We start from the raw sequence: 22,330 nt of genomic DNA, 5'->3' as shown, positions 1-22,330 counted from the left end.
GTCAGATAAAGTGAAATCAAACTGTGTCAGCCATACTGTCACTGCTCTTATACTTCGTTATATATTCTTATAACATATGAAGTTTGTTTATGCATTAAGACTTGAGGGTTTTTACAGTTAATTTTAACTTTGTTTAGTATAACAGCAGTAAGTATTGTAACTGTGTGTTTCATGGGGAACTTAACTGTTTTGAAAATGGTGAATATGTTTTGCAAGTTTTTAAGAATATCCTTAGAATATTAACCCTGTGACGCTGGTAGAATTATGCTGCCCTGAGATAAAGTTGTTAGTTTAAAATACGTTAGTTAGCAGTGATTTTTATTAAACTTACATTCTGTTTATGACATATCTCTTCACTCCTTTATTTAAAAAGTAAAGTCAGTCAATAAAACAGAAGACTTAAAGAATATTATGGTTTAAGAAGAAATTACTACATTAACAGTGCAGCTAGACCAGTACAATCTCAGTCCCCTGTTATTGGAACTTTGGGGAGTCAGAGATAATAAAGAACAGGGCAGCAATGTCTGAATGATGTTGACCCTTGTTTCATAGTAATTGTGAGTTCTGTGTAGTCTCAGACAGCTGAGTCCAGCGCTCAGGGCAGCCCTGCGCACTTGCTTTGCTGTGCGTCAGAGCCAGTGTGCTCCTAGTGGACAGAGCTCTTTCCCAACAGGGATTGCACCAAGACAGAATTAACAAGTCCCAGTGGATTTTACCAAACCTTAGAACCATATGGATAGCCCTGTACTCTCTTCAAGTTTCAGAAAATTGGTGCAGCTGACTCTGCATGGTGCTTGGTTCCTCCAGGACTTATTAACTCAGAAGAGCAGTGTACGAAAGCAACTGAACTCCTTCTGGGGCAAAGTTGAACCTGGAATATTGTAGCTGTATTTATGTGGCACTTGCTTTAGTTAGTAGCTTCGGCTGTTTCTGAGCTGGGTCCATGTAGAGTAAGCTTACAGAAATGGCCCAAGGCTTAATAACATGTGCACCTACTTTACTGTGTTAACTCGGATCAAGGGTGTGCTCTTGAAGGAAGTCTCGCAGTCATCATCATCACTTGGGAAACTTTTATTTCACATTGGTTTGCACTACTTCAGTGGATGAGCTAGATTCCTTTTGGAGGAAAATATATTACAAAATGCACCCTTACATGCAAATGGGTGAACCACCCCAAAACATGTAGTGTTGACATTAGGGTCTTGACTCCATTAGTTTTGTTTAACAGACTTGCTCCTGTTGCTTTGCTCTGCTTGCTTGCACAGACATAGTCTAAATTGACTACATGCAGAGACCTGACACAAATCCATCATTTTGGGGGCTAAAGATTTCATTGTTTCAGTATTTTCACTGACATCAGGCCAGTTGGTCACTGCTTTTCTTTCTCTGGTATTTTCGTGACTACTGTAATATTCACTCAAATTACACTCTTGCTTAAAGAGCTGCCAGTTAAAATGCAGCTGTCAGGAATGCTGCTTGCATTCAGTTTCACTTGAGATAATACTTCCGCAAGCAACAGAAGTTTTAAAAATATCTCAGGACTATTTAGTTCCCTATTTACACATTTGAATAAATTGGGGAAATCTGAAATTCACCATATAGAATACTGAGACAGCAGTATCAGACACTGATCAGTGAATTGTACTGCCATAGTAGTAGGACAATCTGCAGAGAAGTTCAAGATACTGTTCCCAAGATGTTTACAAGCGTATTCTACCTTGATCCAGCTTAGCATCTTCTAACTTTTCATGCCTAACCTTTGGTTTCTACTTGTTTAAAAATTGGATGTCAGAGGCCCCTCTGACTGTTGTAAGAGTATCTACATTTCTAGTGTCTTCTGTAGCTGCTGACAGAAAAGAATGTGCTATGCAGTTCCCTTCATTGTAGCATCTTGGGTGCATCTTCCTCTCTCATCCAGATCTCTCACTTCTCCAGTGAGCAGTTTTGATCTTGGTATCTGTTGATCCTCAGAGCTTTCATAATGGAAATAGAATTAAACTGTTCTCTCTGCTGGTTTCACATTAGTGGTTACATATTGTAGGGAGAAAGAGACCAAGGCTTTCTTTAATTCTGGTGTTGATCTTTGGTGTCACAGAAGTAGAGGTGCGAGGATTGGTCCATGCAAGAATTAAGTTAGTAGCAGGGCAGCTTTCTACATATTTAAAATAAGTGTACAAATATAGGGGGCAGAGGGGAAAGAACAGTGTTTTAAGTGAAATGGATTGTTGAAGCCCTATGGATAATTGTGTTTCACATCATCTAACTAGGAGATTGAAAGACTAAATTTGTTCTCTTCTTACTGCCTTGTCCCTTTTATGCAGTAAATAATAACTTTGTTGGCTGCTAAATCTTTGCTTTTTAAATTTAAACTAAAAAAACCCAACCAGTTTCTCTTGTGTGCATATGTAACATCCACTGAGTACAGTATGTTTCAGCATCTTTTAATTCAACAAATTGTTTCACCTCTTAGTCCCTAGGCTTTTTTTCATTTGCTTCTCCAAAATGGTGGCTCAGATAAAGTGCTTATCAGAGTGAGAGAAGGGAGTGCACCTACAGGCAGCCTGGATAATTACTTCCCCAATTGTTCTTTGTTTTACAAACCACTCCTTAACATCTTGTGTACCTTTGATGGTGTAACACTGTTGTAGCCAATTTAGAACCACCTCAGACCCAGTAGCTTATTGCCGTACCATCTGCCCTAAAACACCTTTGAATCTTGTCTGTCTGTCTGTCAGCTTGCAATATAGATAAGGACTGAGAGCCTTAAATATCTTAATTTTGTGCCTTTTCTGTTGGCTGTTTTTGTGCGTGTGTGTGAAAGTTTCAAATAGTGATACCAAGGCAGATAAGGGAGTTCTGTTCCTTTCCATACCATCCGAATTTCAGATTCTAGATGAATGTCAGCTGATGTGCAGATAGTCTGAAGAGACAATAAATAGTTTTTATAAAAATAAAATGGCATACATCTTTGCTGCCTTTCTTTGCCTATGCAGTTTTAAAAATTCAAGAATGACAGGAAGGAAATGTGTTTTTAGGCATATGGAGTCTAAGAGAAAGGGGAGGTTTTATGTTTATTATATTACATAAAATCTTTATTGAACTGTTGGAAGAATGCTTGCATTCACTCTCTTCTTTCTTCTACCATCTTAGATCTTTTGTCACAGGAGTGTTCATTGTTTTGCCTAATGAGGTGTTGATAAAAGCCTTTTGAGGCCAATTAATGAATGCCATCATCACACACCTCATGTAATGGATGTAGTTGTAAGTGTGGTTTTGAATTAATTATGTGATAGGATTATACATATGTTCTTAGACCAGAATAAATAAGTTCTGATGTTCAAAGGTGTTGTCAAATACATTTGGGTTTCTTTTTTATCTTTTCCAGTCCACTGTATACATTTATCTCTCACAGTTGTTTCCAGAGTCTGGGGGAATAAAGTTTTCCTACATAATTCTCTTGTAATTTTTTAGCTCTTTCAAAGTACCTAGTATTATGGTAGAGTACTGATACTAGCTTTTACTTCTAGTATTTAAGACTGTCATTAGTGGCATACTTGTACATGTATGGAAGGCACATCTGTCTTCTGCAAAACTTTTTTCCAGTTCCTTGTGTGTTCAGTGCTGCCATTGTGTTCATGCCTTGAGGAAAGCATGAACACAGTGATACAGATCTGTTGTACGTATCAGAATTTTGCTTACTGTAACTCTCTTTCTCAAGACAGCCTGCTTAGTTTTTGACTCATGGTTGCCTTGTTGGAAAGCATTTGCGGTGAAGCTACACGACTGTAGGTTGTAAGGTAGTCTGTACAGTCCAATGAGAAATGCAAATATTTGTGCGGACAGCTAACTGGATTCTTGTGATAATGTGTCTTTGTGATTCCTATCCACGTGATCCAGTGTGTTTGCAGTTCCTCTGGTGCTTCCTCACTGCAGTGTGAATGTACGTGCATGCTCGGCAGCATTAGCAGTAACCGAGTTTAGATTTTTTTTTATGACCGAGGGCCAATCTTTTTTGAAGACTTGACTGTGTAAGGTTGCCAAAATAATACTGGAAACAAGAATGCATGCCTCCTTAGTTGCAATAAGGGTCATCTTGAGGTTTTTGCTATTGGGTGGTGTCTGTTTCAGGGTCAGTAACATAATAATAACTATCTGAATAGCAAATGATGTTGAAATGATCTTTACTCTCCATGGTAGCATGTTGACTCTTAGCTCATGGGCTAATGTCCAAGTTGTGCTCTAGAAGATTTGTGGACTGGGAAGTTAAAAATAGATCACAAAACTCTCTTCCAAGCTTTTAACTCTCTCTGTGCTAGGATTTGGGGAATCTCCCCAGTGTCATCATAAATACAATTCCCATTAATGCTGAGCATTGGGATGTCTCAGTTCTCTCTCTCATCTTGTGCTTCAGTTGTATTGTCTGTGATCATTTCTTGTACAATAGCACTACTTCCTTTATTGAAAATATATTACAAGATTAATTTTGCTTTCAAATACTGCAAAGTTAACTTTATTTTAAAGAAACTGTACAAACTGTTAAATGCTCTTTATTGGTATGAGGAATCAAATACAGTTCTGTTTTTCTCTTCATTCCGAAACACTTCTCTAGAAGTGCTGTCTACTACATTTGTAGCTTAATGAATAGTTGGGGGAAAACAAGTTAAAAATAGTTTTAATTTGGAGTTGAATATCTTAAAGATTGAAAATAGTTATGGACACTTATCATATGCCCTGCTTTTGTAATTCATGTTTGGGAACTGACTGGTACAAGTTTTCTTTTCTGTCTTTTTTGGCAGATTGTGACTGCAAGAATGTCTTTTCCACCTCATTTGAATCGCCCTCCTATGGGAATCCCAACACTTCCCCCTGGGATCCCACCTCCACAGTTCCCTGGCTTTCCTCCACCTGTACCTCCTGGTAAGTTATATTAGTGTATGGAAGTGTTGTAGAAATAATTTTCCTTTTATTATTCTGAATTGTTTAAAAAGTTACTGGCTCTTAATGTATTTCAAAACTCTGATTTGTGTATGTTACAGTTGAGTTTCTGGTTTGCCCACTGATCATGTCATGTGAGCGAGCTCCTTTGGTCTGCCATTACTTTTGACCAGAAATGAGACCATTAGAAACAATACTGGACTTTGTCTTGGACCTTCATCCAAGACTGAAGCTAAGTGGTGATTTTGGTTAACATTAGGTGTTCTAAGAGCCACTGTTTTGGCAGTAGACTGTGATTTTCAATTCCTTTCACTTAAGCCATTGTAATAGCCTTTGGATACTCTTGGGTACGCTGAGTACATGTAATGGGAAAATACAGGAGTAACTTTCAGAGAAGGTCCAACTTGTTGCATTGTTTTTCTTTGCTTTTTTTATGTCCCACTTTCTTTTATTCTGTTTCTTACCTACTTTCCTCCACACATCTTGCAAACTTGCTGTTATGTTCTTCATTGCTTCTAGTCTTCACAAAATTATTCCCATCTTTTTGTCTTTGTTCTGTAAGATCTGTAAGATCAGCCTCTGCTTTTTGCATTGAGACTGTAATTTCTTGTTCTGGAACCACTTTTTTTCTGTATGTGTCCTGTATGGATGACAGTGACTGGAGGCAGGAGGCCACAGAGCGAGTGGGAGAAAGGAATGCATCAGATTTACCTCTTTAAAATTTGTCACAAGGGCTGCAGAAAATATCTTCTGTCTCTATGGTCTTAAGTTGTGTTGTACACAAGTGTTTTGTAGACAATAAAGGCATTCAAAAACCAAATGGCTGAACTATGAAAAGATTCTGCATATTCATTTATCAAGCTAATCTTTACTTGCATTTATTTTTCTAAACTTTTTTCATCAGATCTATGAGCTGTTATCTATTTTCTGCTAAAGCAGAGTTCTTGTTCAGATAGCATCCTGCCATCAAAAATTTTAGGTTAAGTTTTAAAACCATACCTCTTATCTTTACTAGCTCCAGTTTATATATACTAGTGTAAAACACCAGATACTTTAAAAAATAACTTTCTGACAAATATTTTTAAATGCCTGATAAATTTCTTCTCTGAACAATTTCCTGCTTAACATGCGTGACATAGATCTTTTTGTTCTCTTGCTGTGTTTGACTTTTTATATAAATAGTCTTGTGTTAGGATTAGGAATCTGAAGAGTGGAGAAGTCTGGTATCAGGTGAGAATAAAATTTTTCTCCGCACACTAGAAACATGATTTGCTTACCTGTGCAGACAACATATTTTGACATATAGAGGATATGGATCTCGGTTCTTAGTGTAAGTGCATCAGTAGAGTTGAAAATGCTACAGAGATTTTATGAAAGCCTGCTCTTATTATTTTTCACTAGCTCTTTGGTCAAAATTTCATGTTTAGCCTATAATTTTTTTGAAAAGTTTCAGCTGCAGTAGTTTGCTATTATAAGAATAAAGTTAGGGAAGGTATTTTGTTTTGCTTAAAAATATTGTTGTTAAAAACAAGAAGTTCTAGCATTTCCACATCTCAGTGTGGAAGATTTGATAAGAAGCAGATCCTGACAACTCTTGTCATCTCTGAAGATTATTGGATACCATTAAGATGTAAAAAATTCCAGTTTGTATGTCAGAAATGCTGTAGTGGGTCAGGCCTGAAGTCCATACAGACTGATGCATTGTCTGGGCAGTGGGACTACAAAATGGTATTTTGGATGGGTTTGTACACCTATCTGCTTTCTCAGTCTGTTCCCTCATACAACTGTAGCATGAAGGATCTTAGAATATGATCTTTCATTTGACCTTTATCTTTTTCTAGGCCTGTCATTCACTTTGGTGTTTTTTGACCTTGCTAATACTGTCCATTTCCACTATCACCTCTTACACCAAATTTGAGAAGTTCCTTAACCGCTGTGTAAAGTGCTACTCTATTACTTTTGTCTTTAAACTCATTACCTACTTAGTGTCCCTCTCCTGCCCCAGTCCTGATGTGGGAGTTAGGTGAATTGTGGTTTGTGCTTTTGTACACCTTAGCCACGTTCCATGTCTTGCTTCCAAACATCCACACTTGAAGAGTCCCAGAGTGTACAGTGTTTCATAGTAAAGCAGCTGCTTTACCAGTTAATTCATGTAGTTGCTTTTCTCAGCCTAAGGCTGGGTGGTGTTCTTGTGTTGCACAGACCAGGTCTGTAGACTGTTGTCAAAGGTGTAGGTGCACCAAGCTTTTGTGTAGCAGTTAAATTATGCTTGTGGTCAGTATGTTTGGTGATGATGCCCAATATTTCAGTGGATTTTTTGGCTTGTGCTGAGCATTGGGCTGATAGTTTCATAGAATTGTCAGTCATAACACAAGTATCTTTACTAAGATGTAACTTTAAAATCATTGTGATAATCATAGTTGTAATAGTTATAGGGCTGCACAATTAGTCTTGTCTGGGAGTAGTTGTTACCATCTGTGAGATGCCATGGTGCATTAAAACTGAGAGCATGAGAGAGCAATACACTTTTGATTCTCTGAGTGGCTTGGAGGGATAAGAGGTAGTATGACTTTCATATGAAGGGACTGAGGAAGAGGATTGAGTGCTAGAGACAATAAATTAAAAAAATAACATAAATAAAACGAAACAGGAGTGGATGAGAAAGCTGAAGACGGAGGAGACTTCTCCTGTCTAAGGAGAAGTGCTGTTTCAGGACTACACATGAGAGAAAGTGGGGGAACAAGTCCAGGAACAGTAGGTTGCAGAAGTTTAGTTATGAACAAATGGAGAAAGGAAGGATCAAAAGGGAAGGCTTGAGAGGGGAAAAAAGATGAAAGCTTTTTATAGAATAAAAAAAAAAAAAAAAAAGATAGGATCTCTACAGGCTATTTTCTGTGAAGGATGTGAGATCGACTTCATTGTTCTTGAGTCTGTGTCTTTACTGGCCAAAAAATAGTTTTGATGAAATCCATTCACTTAATATATTTAACCTCCTCTGGCAGCTGGCATGGAAAGATGAACAGCCTTTCTTACAATCAAGTATTGCCTCACATAATAGTACTTAGAGCTGCCATTGAACTTGGTGATGTGAAAGAGGGGTATCACATGGTTTCATCTGATTATATATTGTTTTAAATTAAGTGTTAGAGACTGCCAGTCAAGTATTCAGCAGGTAGGGAGTTTTTCAATGGAGGTTTTTTATGCTGCCTTAATTAAGCTATTCCATAAATAGTAGCATGAAGCTTGATGCCATTCTCTAGAGGACCTCATCCTTAAGCTATATACAGAATTGACTGTGCTGTGTGAATTGTGTAAGTCAGGAATGGAATTATCATCTGTAGGATATCAACTGCTTTTGCTCTCTATTTATGGAATTCCCTGCCGGGTTCATCACACCGCTACCTTCTAGAAAAATATTGTGGTTTGAATGTACTCTGAAAATAGATTTGTTTGTGACAAAGTTGAAATGGTATTATGAGAAAGCGACCTGGATGCCTGTGGTATGTTAATGTACCTAGACATTGTTTGAATGCTTAAGGAATTACTGGTGGTCAGTACTGTGAAATTCTCATTTGACCAAAATTGCTCTCTAGTTTGAGATTATATCTGCAATCAGTTAATTTGTATTCATTAGTTATCTCAACAGGGCAGACTAAAATTAATGTCTTGTCTTTCTCAGGGACCCCTATGATTCCTGTACCAATGGGCATTATGGCTCCTGCTCCAACTGTAAGTATTACAGTGGGGATGAGATTATAGCAAAATCACATGGAATATAAAACTTAGTAGATGTCAACAGTATTTTTGTTTTGCTCTGTTTCATCAGAATACTACTATGAAAGAAAATGCTTCATTTTAAGTGCAACTATAATGCAAATTTTATGCTAATTTCTGACCTAGACAAAGTTTGAAGTAATGTCTGAAGCTGCTAACTGCAAAGGTGAAGCGATTGTTGTTCTTGCAAGAAGGTGTACTTCTCTCAAATACATTCGTTGAGGCTTCACCTTTGGATCATGTGTGTACGTGCAGTACAGCTAAATCAGTGACATTCCAGGTCTCTTGCCCTTGAGTTTGTTGCCCTAACATAGTACCCTGAGGGTATCACCTCATCCAGGTTTATAAGGCCATCACGCAGCACTGCTGAGTTGCCCAAAAGTATGTGCTTTGAGAAGCTTACACATAAGCTTGCTTTCTCCTTGTTGCAGGGAAGGAATAATTGCATGTTATACTCATCTATGGAAGAGCATAATGAAAGGTCTCCATGTGTCTTAGTAATTTCTAGTTGGGAGGTTTATGATTTTGGGGCAGAAAAAAGCACTCTTTAAAATTTGAAGGTTACTTCTTGACTTCAAGGTAAATTACCATTTCTGCAGTTTTGCAGAAGTGAAATCTCCCCAAAATACAGATTGTTTTGGGGTGTTTTTTGATAGCTTGTATTATCTCCTACTGGAGGATATATTCATGGTAACCAGTCTATATAAGACAAGGATACTGGAACAAATGAATTATTTAGTTTTGTGAATAGAGTAATTTTTATTAAGTGACACTTCTAGAAGGATATTTTGAGAAGAGAGACTCAGTGCATATGTACCGTTAAATCCTAGGGGAAAGGAGAGAAGTGCAGAAAAATGGAGCAGATGACATGCCTGTCTCTGTACAGTTATTTTACAGATGTTTGCTTCATAACCCAAAGAGGCTTTGGGTAGAGTATTGATTAAATAAAGCACTAGTGTTTATTCACTGTGTGAAAGCTTGAAGACCTGTACCATGTCCATTGAAGCCTTTGAGTCAGAACTACTTTTATATTTGTAGCTTGCTTTTTACACAGTTAGGTAAGGTAATTCAACTTCCCAGTGACTCAAATGTTGCAAATTAGTTATTTGTATAAGAAATAATACCTAACATTACTGTATGCTCATCTTGAGACCTTCCAGTAGCCATGTTCAGGTACACCTTTTGTTTTCTGTCTTTGCCAGAAAATGGCAATCTTTTTTTGTGTTGTTTAAAGTTTTAAGGCCGGAACTGCTTATTGGTGTCTTACTCTGTAAGCCTAACTAAGGTTCATATGAAAAATTTAATTTTGAAATAAAGGTGCATGCCCAAGTCTTTTGTCTTATGGATTTAAATAAAGAAACAAAGCAATCCAATGCTTTATTTTACAACCTTTTCTCCTCTTTTTAGGTATTAGTTCCTACCACAGTGTCCATGGTTGGAAAGCATTTGGGAGTCAGAAAAGACCATCCTGGCTTAAAGAACAAAGAAAATGATGAAAACTGTGGTCCCACTACCACCGTTTTTGTAGGCAACATTTCTGAGAAGGCCTCAGACATGCTCATACGGCAGCTTCTAGCAGTAAGTACAGTGGACTGCTTGTTAGGCTGATGAATGAAGTAATGACCCTCAAGCAGTGTGTTGTATATGTACTAAAAGCAGAGCTATTCCCAGTCACTGGAGTAGCAATCCACTATGCTTGAGTTGAAAGTCAGTAAGCGAAGAGTACAGATTTTTTATGCTGTAGATGTCTTTGAATATAGACCTTTTATATTTTTGGTAGTGGTTACCCTTTTTAATTTTGCCATATTTTGCAAAAAAGCTTTTGCGATGTTTTGAATATAAAATAATATTTAATAATATTTATCTTTAATGCAGAAATGTGGCTTGGTTTTGAGTTGGAAGAGAGTGCAAGGGGCATCTGGAAAACTTCAAGGTAACTGTTCATACTTTTCAAAATCTTTAGACAGACAGACTGGTGTTTTTACTACCTAGTGGCATTTTAAATATCTTGACACATTGCTATCCTTAATAATTTTACATTTTAAGATACTGTATATGATAGATAACTGCTAAATACTTTCTGTTAGTGAACTAGTATTTTCTGGAATTGAGAGAGAATGAAAAAAATAAAATTGAGAAAGATTAAATGGGAAAATGTTGAGAGCCTAATTTTGCTCACCTTTCTGTTCTGAGACTAAATGAGGAGGTTGTAAACCATCCCTGAGGAAGGCTTGCCAGTTTTGGCTTTGGAGGCTACTGTTGCAGCACTGTTACTAGTCACTTCCAATAATGTGTATTGTCCTTCTCTCTTAAGGAGGTTTTCCTGATGTAAAACTAACCTTCCCTCTTGTCAATTGAACTGATTTATTTTTTCTTGTGGCCTTTCTCCAGTGGATACAGGAAACAATTTTGGTTACTGTTTTTTGCTGTTAGTGTTTTAATATCTTCCTGGGGGTTTTTATTTTCCTTTTAAGAGTGTAATTCAGTTCCTTCAGCTTTTTTTTAATATATCAAACTTAGTTTATTTTGCTCTCATAAAATGCTTTTCTGATTTAAAATTTTCTGTAACTGTTGTGAAAAACCTAGTTTGAAATACCTGTCCCTCTAGGTTAGCAGTGAGCTGTTGATTAATGCCCTTGGTCTTCAGACAGTTGCAAATCCATCTGAAGTGCCTTATGTGCATCATGTAAAATGCATTTCTGTGTCAAAGGACAATTGTCTTTGATGTACAAACACAATCATAGAATAGTTTGAGTTGGAAGGGACCATTCAAAGTTCATCTAGTCCAACTCCCCTTCAATGAGCAAGATCATCAACTACATCAGATTGCTCAGAGCCCCATCCAACCTGACCTTGGAAGTTTCCAGGGACGAGGCATCTACAATGTGTGTATCATTTTCACCTTATTTACTGCACCATTAGTTACATCAAAGATTAATGCAGTAAGTGAACTTCCTGAGTTTTTATGATGTGTACTCCTAGCTCCCTTTTAAAAAGGGAGTTCCATATTATTTCAAAACACTTTTTTTACACAGAGTAAATTACCTGAAGAGCTTTAACTTTTCATTTTAATTATCCATTTCAGCCTTTGGATTTTGTGAGTACAAGGAACCAGATTCCACACTGCGAGCATTGAGACTACTCCATGACCTCCAGATTGGAGAGAAGAAGCTGCTAGTCAAAGTTGATGCAAAGACAAAGGCTCAGCTAGATGAATGGAAAGCAAAGAAAAAGGCATCTAATGGGGTATGTATATAAATGTGTGATTTGCATTCTTTTAGTGGGGTGTCAATGTAACATACTCACTGGATCAGATTTCAAGCATGTTTCTTAGTTTCTACTCTTGTCTCTGCCCTTAATACATTTTAGGATTTTACCAGAATCACATTAATGAGTCTGAAGATATGTTGAAAGGCAGAGAAGTGTAAGCTCTTAATTCCACAGTATTCAGACTTATCTGTAAGCTACAACTGCATCTCTAGAATTATTTCTGAAGTTCATTCCAAAGTGCTGTACCTTATGATTCCATTGCTTCATTTTTGTTCAGAAACTCTTGAAAGTGTATAAACTCTAGAAGTGGTTGTTACTGTGTCAGTCTGTAAATTGGATGTCTGAAGAGAATTGAAGTTTCTTTTCCCCTTCACTGATGATCTTATAGAACAAATCATCGAAAAGGAAAAGAAGTAGATCATTCAGTTGAAGATGCAGTTATCAGACAGCATGTTTCAGACATTTAGTAGATGGAGAAATTGCTTTTGTACCATTCCTTTTTAGAGCTAAGGATCTCTTAGGGAATAATTACAGATATTTGGTATTTTGAATTCTTGTAAGATACAAAGATAGTTAATTGACAAATTTGCATTAAAATTAATTATGTCTGTTTCTTTGCTAAAATAATACATTTCACACCACAATCAAGTTGTTGAGTTTGGTCTATAACAGTTTTAAAATTTTGCATGTGCCTTAAGATAGCTCTTAAAACAATTTCCGTAAAATGAAAGTGAGAAGAGGCTCTTGTTTAGAAAACTTAAAAATACTAATCACACTGTAGCAGGTAAAGTTTTAAAATTCCAGTTTGGAATATTTCTTAAATGTGTGTAGAATACAGTGGAAACACAAGTACTTTATTTCATGTTACTTAACCAGAACTAGAGGCATAATGATGACTTGAGGTACTCGATGTATCTTCGACTGCATACCCAGTGTGTGGGATCGAATGCAGTGGCTTAGAAAAGCAGAGCATGAACTTCATGGGCTTTGAATGGAGTACCATACTAGCTGTTAGCCTGGGTCTGATTTGATTGCCCCTTTCATTCCATACTTCCTTGTTTCATGTTGGCATCACCTGTGATACTGTGCTTCACAGCTGATGTTGTAAACAAGCTTAAAATATCTGTGGAGTTCTTGTACATCTCCTTTGAATTTTGTTTTCTGTGAACCCTCCTGTGGGTTACAATCAGTTCTGGGGGATTGATTGTAATGAAGTGGAGGGGACTGTTTATGGCTTTTCTGAAGACAATGGTATGAACCCATTCTGTTGAACTGTAGAATGAGATTAGCTCCATGTTTTTTGTTAGGTTTTGTTCAGTTTGTTCGGTTTTTTGCACTTTTTTTTTGTGGTGGTGCAAAGAAAGTCTGTGAATTGCTGAGGAATACTGATGAAGTGTATTGTAATTGAACTGCTTGCAATACCTGCTTCATACCATCATTGCTGTGCTGGTGCCACTTGGATCCAAAAGTTGCAACTTTTTTCTTTAGTATTTTTAATCAAGAAATCAAACATGTACTCTACAACACAATTTCATGTAGACACACACCAAGCAAACCTTTATCTAATTAGCTCCTCTCCCTGATCACTTCTTCTCCCTGGACCTCTTCAATTCCACTCCCTGTCACTGCCTTCTAGCTCTTTTCAGCCTGCTCCTCCTTGGCCTTGCAGCTTCTTCAGCTCCAACTGAATCCTCCCTTCCCCCTCATTCTTAGCTGCTGCTCCATCAGACCCTTCCCTCCCCCTCACTCCACCCACCACCTATCGCTTGACGGGATACGCAGCTGGATTCTCAGGTGAGATTCCATTTTTCTAAAAGATTCAGGGGATCAAGAGGTGGGCTACCTTGCTCAGTGTGCAGATCATCGTTCTACCATTTCATGTAACGTTTAGTGAAAGGCACTTCTTTGTGTTCCTTTTCCTCCCTGCAAGGTTGAAAGGGGCAAAAAGATGAGGAACTGCAAAGTACTTGATCAACAATAATTTAAAGAAAGAGTTTGCTGTGCAAGGAATATTTTCCTAATGATGTTTCTTTAATATAGTTCTGTTATAGGTTGTAGCTTGAAAGTTGTAGGTAGGCATTTGTATTCCATGGCACTTGAGTAGAAGGCTTTGAGGAACTGCTGTTGAAATGACGGTGAAGTTCTGGAATATAGAAGGCAAAACTTTTGATCAAGAGCTGCAACTATAGCGATTGCCTTTCTGGGAGTGTGCGTGCGCTCACTCTTTTCCTGTCTATTGCCTTAATCACCGTTTTTCTGTTCCGTTTTATTATGCGATCCTACACTCGCTCTCTGCAGCCATTCCACATGTAACACTGTGTGGTAAATATGGTATTGCCAGTGTGAAAAGATCTGACTGAAATTATGCAATTGATAACTACTTGTAGGTGGTTTGATTTTCGTGTGGTGGTTTGTTTGGGGTTGTTTGTCTTTTTTTGGTTTGGGATTTTGTTTTTTTATAGTAAATACTGTAGGGGCATGAATGTTGATGATCAAAGGTGAACTTCTGATAAAACTACTTTTATTCTTAGTTTCTTGATTCCTGTTACTTTGCCATTTTTCCTTAGAACTCCAGACCAGAGACGACAAATGACGATGATGAAGCACTGGATGAGGAAACAAAGAGAAGAGATCAGATAATTAAAGGGGCCATTGAAGTCTTAATACGAGAATATTCCAGCGAGCTCAATGCCCCCTCCCAGGAATCTGACTCTCATCCCAGGAAGAAGAAAAAGGAAAAGAAGGAGGACGTATGTGTTTTGATTTTGGACAAAACAGATTTTTTTTCTTCAACTCACCTTTATATAATGGCCAAACCTTGTGCAAATACTTTAAACCTAAACTTCTGATGAGAAAACACATCAACAACCATTGATGTCAGCAGCGGTTTTTTGGTTTTGTTTTTTTTTTTGAGCTGAAAGCTAGTCAGTTATAGACACCATCCACTCAGGATGGTTTAGGCATCTAAGCACCTAGACTTCTTGGAACAACAGGTTTGAATCTGGGCAGGACTGAACCAACCTTTCATCCCTCTGAAGGTGGAAATACTGAATTTAGTGCAGTTTAATCTGTATGTGCATGTAGACGTTCAGATGAGAACTTAAAAAACAACTGTAAAGAGTTTCTGCATACCATCCATTTCCAATGAAAGATGCCAGGAATTTGGTAGTTTTTGACAAAATTCTTCTCTCTGCTTATATAGTATGCATTCTTGTAGTGTGCCTTGATCCAGCTGGTTGCAACTGTCTACCCAGGTGTGGAAGCACTTCATTAGTTGTATATGTGTATACCTTACAAACCTTGAAGGGATCCTTCAGGGATGAAAGGCACATTATAGTCTTCCTGCCTTACAAAATCATACATCTCAATTTGGCTGCATTTGATCAGCTGGTTTTCATATCTTGTGCAATGCAAAAAAACCCATGTTAAGCAGGAATGAATGTTCTGGTTTAGACCTGCCTCTGTCAATGACCTTTTTATGGATTAAAACAAACTGGAAAAGGGGGAACAAGAATAAGCAAACTCAGACTTAGCTTTTCCAGCAAAGTTTCTAACCATGGGAGAATGGGCTTTCACACCTACCATTCGGCACCTAATGTGAAAGAGATTGGAAAATGGTTTGACCAAGATTTTTACACATTTCAGTCTTCTGCAAAGTACCTATTCCAAGGCAATAAAGCAGTAATGCTTATGGAGTTTAAGCATGGTGCAAGAAGTAACATCTCCCACAGAGAGCAAGTATATCTTCCCACAACATTGTTAGTCATGGCCAACCTGAGGTGTAAAAGTGCTGAGCTGAGAATTTGTTTTTCTTTCCTCTCCCTCCCTTTGGGAGAAGATGTTTTTTTGGATGAGAATTTGCAAATGAGTAATGAGTCATTGTTTAATGCTATCAGCTGTATTTTTTTGTTACAAGCACTGTTACAATGTCTGTTGTCCTGTGGGTAAATATATATATCTGGCCATGAATAATGCCAGGCAGTTAAACATTGTAAGGGACCACTGCAGTCGTTGAAGAGCTGGATGCTGACTATGTCCCTAGGACAGAGTGATATTCTAGCTCTGTGTTGTGTAGAATTTTGCCAATCTGAGCTAGTCAAGTAGGCAAATAAGTTCTTTTAAAATACATAGCACTTGTGGGTTGAAATGCATCCCATCATACCTCCCATATTGGGAAGGAGGAAAAGAAACTTGGAAATTGCCATCTTTGGCCTGTGTGGATAGAGGTGGGAGTGAAGAGACGGTACTAGCTTGTTGCTCTTGTCTTTAAAGGAGACTGGAGAGAAAGACTGTTGAGGGTGGGGGGGAAAGGGAAGATGGATGCAGATATATTGGGGGGGCAGAGGGAGGGTGTGGAAACCTGCCAGCCTTGGGGCTGTTGTCCCCTGAAGAGCTTGGTATGAAGAAGATTGTGCTATCAATCCGCTGGTGTTAGCAGCAGAGGCTGTTAGTTCTCCTGGATGAAGGCATGACTGATGTGGGGGAGTTGAAAATGTGTGTGGGGAATTGAGAGTGAGTGGAATCTGGTTTTCAATTTCAAGCACGGGGGAACCTCGCTAATTCGCACTAATTATAAGTTAGCAGGTGCAATCTACCAAATTTTGCGAATTAGCGAGTAAATAAAATCAAGATATACAACATTTATTTTGGCAAGTGTAGCTTAGCCTTGTTTATGATGCTACCATAGCGTACTAATATCCTGTAGTACACTTGTAATTCAGTGAAGTCTTACTAACATGAGACATCACTATGTGTTTTAAAGTAGTTCAGCAAAGGGAGAATTAGCGAGGTTCTTCTGTAACTTTGTTGAATCAAAGAAATGAGATCACAGCAATACAATATTGCTTTGTAGTACAAACATACAAAACATTGTTTTTCAGAGTAGTGTGCAATCTATTTTTAAAAAAAAAAATCTCCGTGGATTTTTCCGCAGATTTTCCGCAGATTTCCAGTGGCCCCACTGATACCTTATCCACTCATCACCAAGGTTCGTTTACATTGTAGGCTTTGACAATGACTATGTTTACTGCTAGTTGCCAGATTTGTGACTCTTGTCCATCTGATTTTTTTTTTTTTTTTTTTTTTCACTCATTAACATCAGACTGTCAGGTTTGGTACTGCAGAAGGACTTTATTTATCTCTTGCAAGACTGGTTGAAAACTTCTAACCTGCGGCTTTTCTCTTTTTCTCCTGTGTCTGTACAGATGGCTCTTAATGCTTTTACTCCTGTCCCCCTTGTTTTTTAGGAGGATATAAATGCTATAGAAATGGAGGAAGACAAAAGAGACCTGATATCAAGAGAGATCAGTAAATTCAGAGATACACACAAGGTAGTATTCTTGTTTTTGCACTTGATAAAAATTAGGCTTTTTCAAAATCCAAAAAACCACTATTATAAAATTTAGCAGTACATTGCATTATCACTTAAAATGATGTTTATATTAGGTTTAATATACATATAGTTCTTTACAAGTCAAAAAAAGACAACTGCCACGTTAAAGTGGCCCTTGACATCTTTATGCTAAGACTTTGATTGCTACTGAGTATTTTGCAGTCTTCTCACTTTACCATGACTAAAGGCAGCTTAAGTTGCTACACATACATTAAATCAAGATATTTATAACTAAGGCTAAACGGGGCTGCAGCGTAAGACATACCACTTGAGTGTGTTTCTGTAGGTAGATTTGTAACATTATCCAAGATTTTATGAAGAGTTGAAACTTGAATTAAATTTAAGTCTTTTATTTTAATAGTTCTAAGTTAAGAGTGGGGGAAGATAAAAATAGGTCAGTGGTTACCAGACTTACCAAACTTTAGATGCATGGAAGAACTGTAAATTCCCATAAAGCTAATCTATTCATTGACCCCCACCATTATGATAGAGATCATATGGTGACTAATGCAAGATGAAACTCACAGCTTGGAAAGTAACATGGAATAGGATGTAAGTATGAGCTTCTGTTTTTTATTATACTTATGGATGCCCCCTCAGAAAAATATGCAAAGGGGTAACTGGCTTGGAAATGTTTGTGCACATCAAGTCCCACCTCAGGGTTCCCACTTACAGAAGTTTCCACTAATGCTAGTGCATCTGTGAATGTTTCTGCTTTGGAAGGTGATACTTGCGGATAGTAAAGTGCAACTATGCATGTAACGTTCTTATTTTAATGTTTAGCTTAAAGTTGGTATTAATTTTTCCCCAACAAGATTGGAATGGTCCTTGGCCTAGAGAAGTATCAGCAAGCTCCTCTTTTGAGCACACACTTTTCTTTCAAAATACCCCCAAATCAACATTAAAGAAAAGGTGAAGTATGCCCGTGTTATTTAGCTTTACCACATGCAATCACTGGGGTTGGTATCATGTTTTCACACAACTGTATCAATATAAACACAGGTGACTACGTGTTATTGTAAGTACACATATTCAGTTTTGCTCTTGACTGAAGTTGTTGAAGATAAAAACCTGGGGAAAAATTCTAGAAAAAAATCATCTGGAAAAGCTCAGCAATTGAATGTGAAACTGGTCAGTGGTGAAACTTCAGTAGAATTATGTTCAGTTCCCAGCCCCAAGTTGTCACTGATACTAAGATGCAAAAAAGTAATAATTTTTAAAAAAAAATTACAAACAAAACAAACAAAAACCAAGCTTCATTGTTTCAGAAGCTGTTGGGCATTTTACTGCCTTTAATCTATTATTTGGGGGGCTGTTTTGGGTTTCTTAACATTAAAAATCAACTGGAAGTAGTCATTGTATATATTGGATATGTTTAAAAGGGGCTGTTGAATCCTTAGCAGCTGGCTAGTGAGCACAGTGAACCTTTGCATGTTTTTGGTATGAGTTTATAAAACAATAACGACAGACTGTCAGGGTGTCAGCATTGCAGGGGGCGTCCATTTACAGCACGGACGAGTCTGAAGAGAGCTCAAGGTAAGATTTATAATTCTTCTACCTGTTCATTTCTGTTCATTACTTCAATTTATCTGATACTGTTCCCATCCCATTACCCTTTCAGATCCTTTTATTTAGGCTTACAGAATTTAAAGGAGGTCAGATTTTGATTACAAAACAGACCAGTTGATTTTTTTCGATTGGATTTTAAGAAAGTGGACTTAGAAAATGGATCTTAACGTATCAAAATTTGTTTATGTGTATTTACACTTGTGTGAATATATTTTAAAAAAAAAAGAAAGAAATCCACTCTCTTGAGAAATGTCATCACAAACAAAGTTTTTGAGAGTGGCAAAACAGGAGTTCAACCAAAGATAACCTGTAAGTATCAACCACTTCAGTATGTAAAGTTTTCTTTAAAAGTATATGAAATTTGAGGTAAGTTGGATTTTTAAAAGTTGACAACCTAGCTTAATATCTGACCGTACTGAGGTTTAACACTGTAAAGCTCCTGGAAAATGCAGTCCTTAGAAATTAGTTTTCAGATTAGTGTATATTTCAGGATCTAAGTTTGATTTTTTTTCACATCAGTTTCCTACCAATTCCTGCCATTTTTAGTCCCTTTTTCCTTTTGTGATTTCAATGTATCCAACATCGGTTTGCCTGTATTGTGCTATCAATGCAGCATAGTTTCACTGGATACATTAATCACTAGTGAATTAGCTTTATTTATGTAATCCTTTGTCGGTTCTCTGGTCCCTGTGCCCATGGCAGAAGAACACTAATCAGGTAAGATTGCTTTTTAAAGTTGTCTTAAATGCTTTGTTTAAAAGAAAAGAAAAAAACAGAAACCAGAGAAAATGCTGTTTCATTGTTCCAGTTTTTAATTTCATTTCAGTGATGGTAAACGTGGAGCCAAAGGGGATAAACGTGTTTATTCTGCTCAATATTTGTTCAAAAAGTGGTATTCTGGCATCCATCAGGTTGAAATTTGGTATATTTGGTTGTTATTTGGTATATTTGTGAACCGTGTACTTGCTCTTCCTCCCAGAAACATAGCTTATAGGCAAGGTTAATCCAGTGTTGGCGGCCCATGTCCTAGCACAGCATCTGTAAGTTAACACATAACAATTGCTTCCAAGGATGGATTTATCTATCATTCTGTTGATGTATTTTCTAATGTCTTATAGGAATTCTGGTCACAAGTACTATATCTAATTGAAAAAAGGGGGCAATTTTGTACAGTTTTTAGTAAAACTGTAGCAGGTAACCTTTAGTTCCTGTGTTTCAAAAGAGCTATTTCCAACCTTTTGTTAACTGTCTCCATCTTGCGGTGGCGGAAGTTAAGAATTCCATTCTGCAGAGTCCAGTTCTTACCAATGAACAGTTAGAACTTTTTTAGGGAGGGAAAAGGGGAAAGGTGTCAGTTTTCTTTACTGTTTAACCACATGCACCACATGTAAGTGGATGTATTTCTTTACCCAAGTTTTCATATAGGACAGTTTTGGTCTGCCAAGACTTTCTGGGAAACAACTCACTGTCCCAGTAAGCATTCCACTGAAATATATTGTCCTAGATGGACAGTTAATTTTATCAGCTAGAAGTTCACTTACTTGTACCTATGTGGCTTAGAGGGCAAATGGAATTTGAATCCCACCTGAATGATGACTGGTAATGCACTGTGTATGTGCACTTTAGTCAGCTTATAATCCAAGGCCAGCCCTACTCTGCTAAGGTTGGAGATTGCTGGTCCGTGTAGATCTATGCTTTTGCACGAAACTTAGTCTTGTGATTGCTGCATTTTGATTTCATACTTATGAGTTCCAAAAAATACCCACCAAACCCTATTTAATATTTCAAAATTAGTGGCGGTTTTGGTATTTCCATTACCAGCCTTGTGTGTTGCGCCGGGAATATCCAGTTCCTGTAACTGCAAAATTAACTATGAAAGTTCTCTTGTTGGTTTTTAGAAACTGGAGGAGGAAAAAGGCAAAAAGGAGAAAGAAAGACAGGAAATTGAAAAAGAACGCAGAGAAAGAGAAAGGGAGCGGGAGCGTGAACGAGAAAGGAGGGAGCGTGAAAGAGAGAGGGAGCGTGAACGAGAGAAGGAGAAGGAACGGGAGCGTGAACGGGAGCGAGATAGGGATCGTGACCGAACTAAGGACCGGGACAGAGACCGTGAACGAGACAGAGATCGTGACAGAGATCGTGAAAGGAGTTCAGATCGCAAGGATCGGAGTAGATCAAGGTAAATGTATCTGGATTGCTGTTCATCTCAGTTTTTCCTAGTGATGTTTACTAAATGCATGTAGTTCAGCAGATCAGCTGCCATTCAAAAGAGAATGGTCCTTGTGGAAGATCAGAGTAACAGTAGGAAATTAAAATTTTGGAAAGTGTTGTATTTATACAAATTGGGAGAATACTTGATTCCCTCCACAGCACAAGAGTATAAGGACTGCAATATGCAGTAAGCAACCCCCAAAACATGGCTTAAAGATACTGGTTTTATCTCAAATCTCTCTTATTTTTCATTATTAGCTTTATTCCTACTGAAGGTTGTCTTACGTCTGTTGTATGCTTTAGCTTAAGTGGGTTTTACTTTTTCCTTTGTTATTTGGTAGGTTTTTTTGGTTGGTTGGTTGCCTTGGGGATTTTTTGCGGGTTTTTTTGTTTGTTTTGTGGAATTTTTAGTAAAAACCTGGGGACTACTCGGTCTCAAACTGACTAATCATGTCATACTCTGAGTGCTGCTTTTTCTCTCTTCACCATAGAGAAAACAGCTGTTTCACTTCAAATCATCTAGTCACTAGTGTTAAAATTGCCTGTAAGCACATAAACATGAAAGATTTATTAAGGATACCCTTTATTTGTGGTGGTTTTAACTTGTTTATAGTGAACTACTACCAGAGTCTGATAAGAAATTGCCACATGCTTATGCTTGGTTTCTGTAGATATCGTTTTTTAATGGTTAGTGCTCAAACAACTACTTTTAGGTAAATGGGTTTTTGAATATGTTAGTAGTATTGATTTATGCCTATTGCTATACCAACTAATCATCTTGTAAATTGCAGAAGAAAAATAACCTGTAAGATGTTGTAAATCATTTGATTGAGTGAAGAGAAATGCTCTGTACTTAACTTGGTGGTTTTTCCTTCCTTCAGAGAAAAAAGCAGAGACAGGGAAAGAGAACGAGAACGCGAGAGGGAAAGAGAACGAGAACGCGAGAGGGAAAGAGAACGGGAGCGGGAACGGGAAAGAGAACGAGAGCGGGAAAGAGAGCGGGAAAAGGATAAGAAGAGAGACCGAGAGGAAGATGAAGAAGATGCCTACGAACGACGAAAACTAGAGAGAAAACTGCGTGAAAAAGAAGCTGCATATCAGGAGGTAGATTGGGATTTTTAAGGTTCTTTAAATAAAATAATGTTTCTGAGAGTTGATATTAAGTCTACTATAAAACACATA

At 37.6% G+C, this 22,330-nt stretch overlaps 1 protein-coding gene across 3 annotated transcripts in view; it reads left to right on the top strand.

Moving 5' to 3' along the window:
• The window catches only part of RBM25 (RNA binding motif protein 25), a 33,865-nt gene that overhangs the window by 2,460 nt on the left and 9,075 nt on the right, over positions 1-22,330 (top strand). For 2 of the 3 annotated variants that reach the window (XM_064658183.1, XM_064658185.1), the window contains exons 2-11: positions 4,797-4,917; positions 8,615-8,664; positions 10,117-10,287; positions 10,585-10,642; positions 11,795-11,955; positions 14,547-14,729; positions 16,913-16,966; positions 17,226-17,309; positions 20,839-21,116; positions 22,030-22,252. In XM_064658183.1, the coding sequence (XP_064514253.1) occupies positions 4,797-4,917; positions 8,615-8,664; positions 10,117-10,287; positions 10,585-10,642; positions 11,795-11,955; positions 14,547-14,729; positions 16,913-16,966; positions 17,226-17,309; positions 20,839-21,116; positions 22,030-22,252 (1,383 nt within the window). The remainder of the gene's footprint in view (positions 1-4,796; positions 4,918-8,614; positions 8,665-10,116; positions 10,288-10,584; positions 10,643-11,794; positions 11,956-14,546; positions 14,730-16,912; positions 16,967-17,225; positions 17,310-20,838; positions 21,117-22,029; positions 22,253-22,330) is intronic. The other variant, XM_064658184.1, reaches the window with a different exon arrangement.

Source organism: Pseudopipra pipra, chromosome 6 (assembly GCF_036250125.1).
Source record: "Pseudopipra pipra isolate bDixPip1 chromosome 6, bDixPip1.hap1, whole genome shotgun sequence".
Lineage (NCBI taxonomy): Eukaryota > Metazoa > Chordata > Aves > Passeriformes > Pipridae > Pseudopipra > Pseudopipra pipra.
Note: the sequence above shows the minus strand (reverse complement) of the source record. Positions and strands in the feature narration are given on the sequence as shown.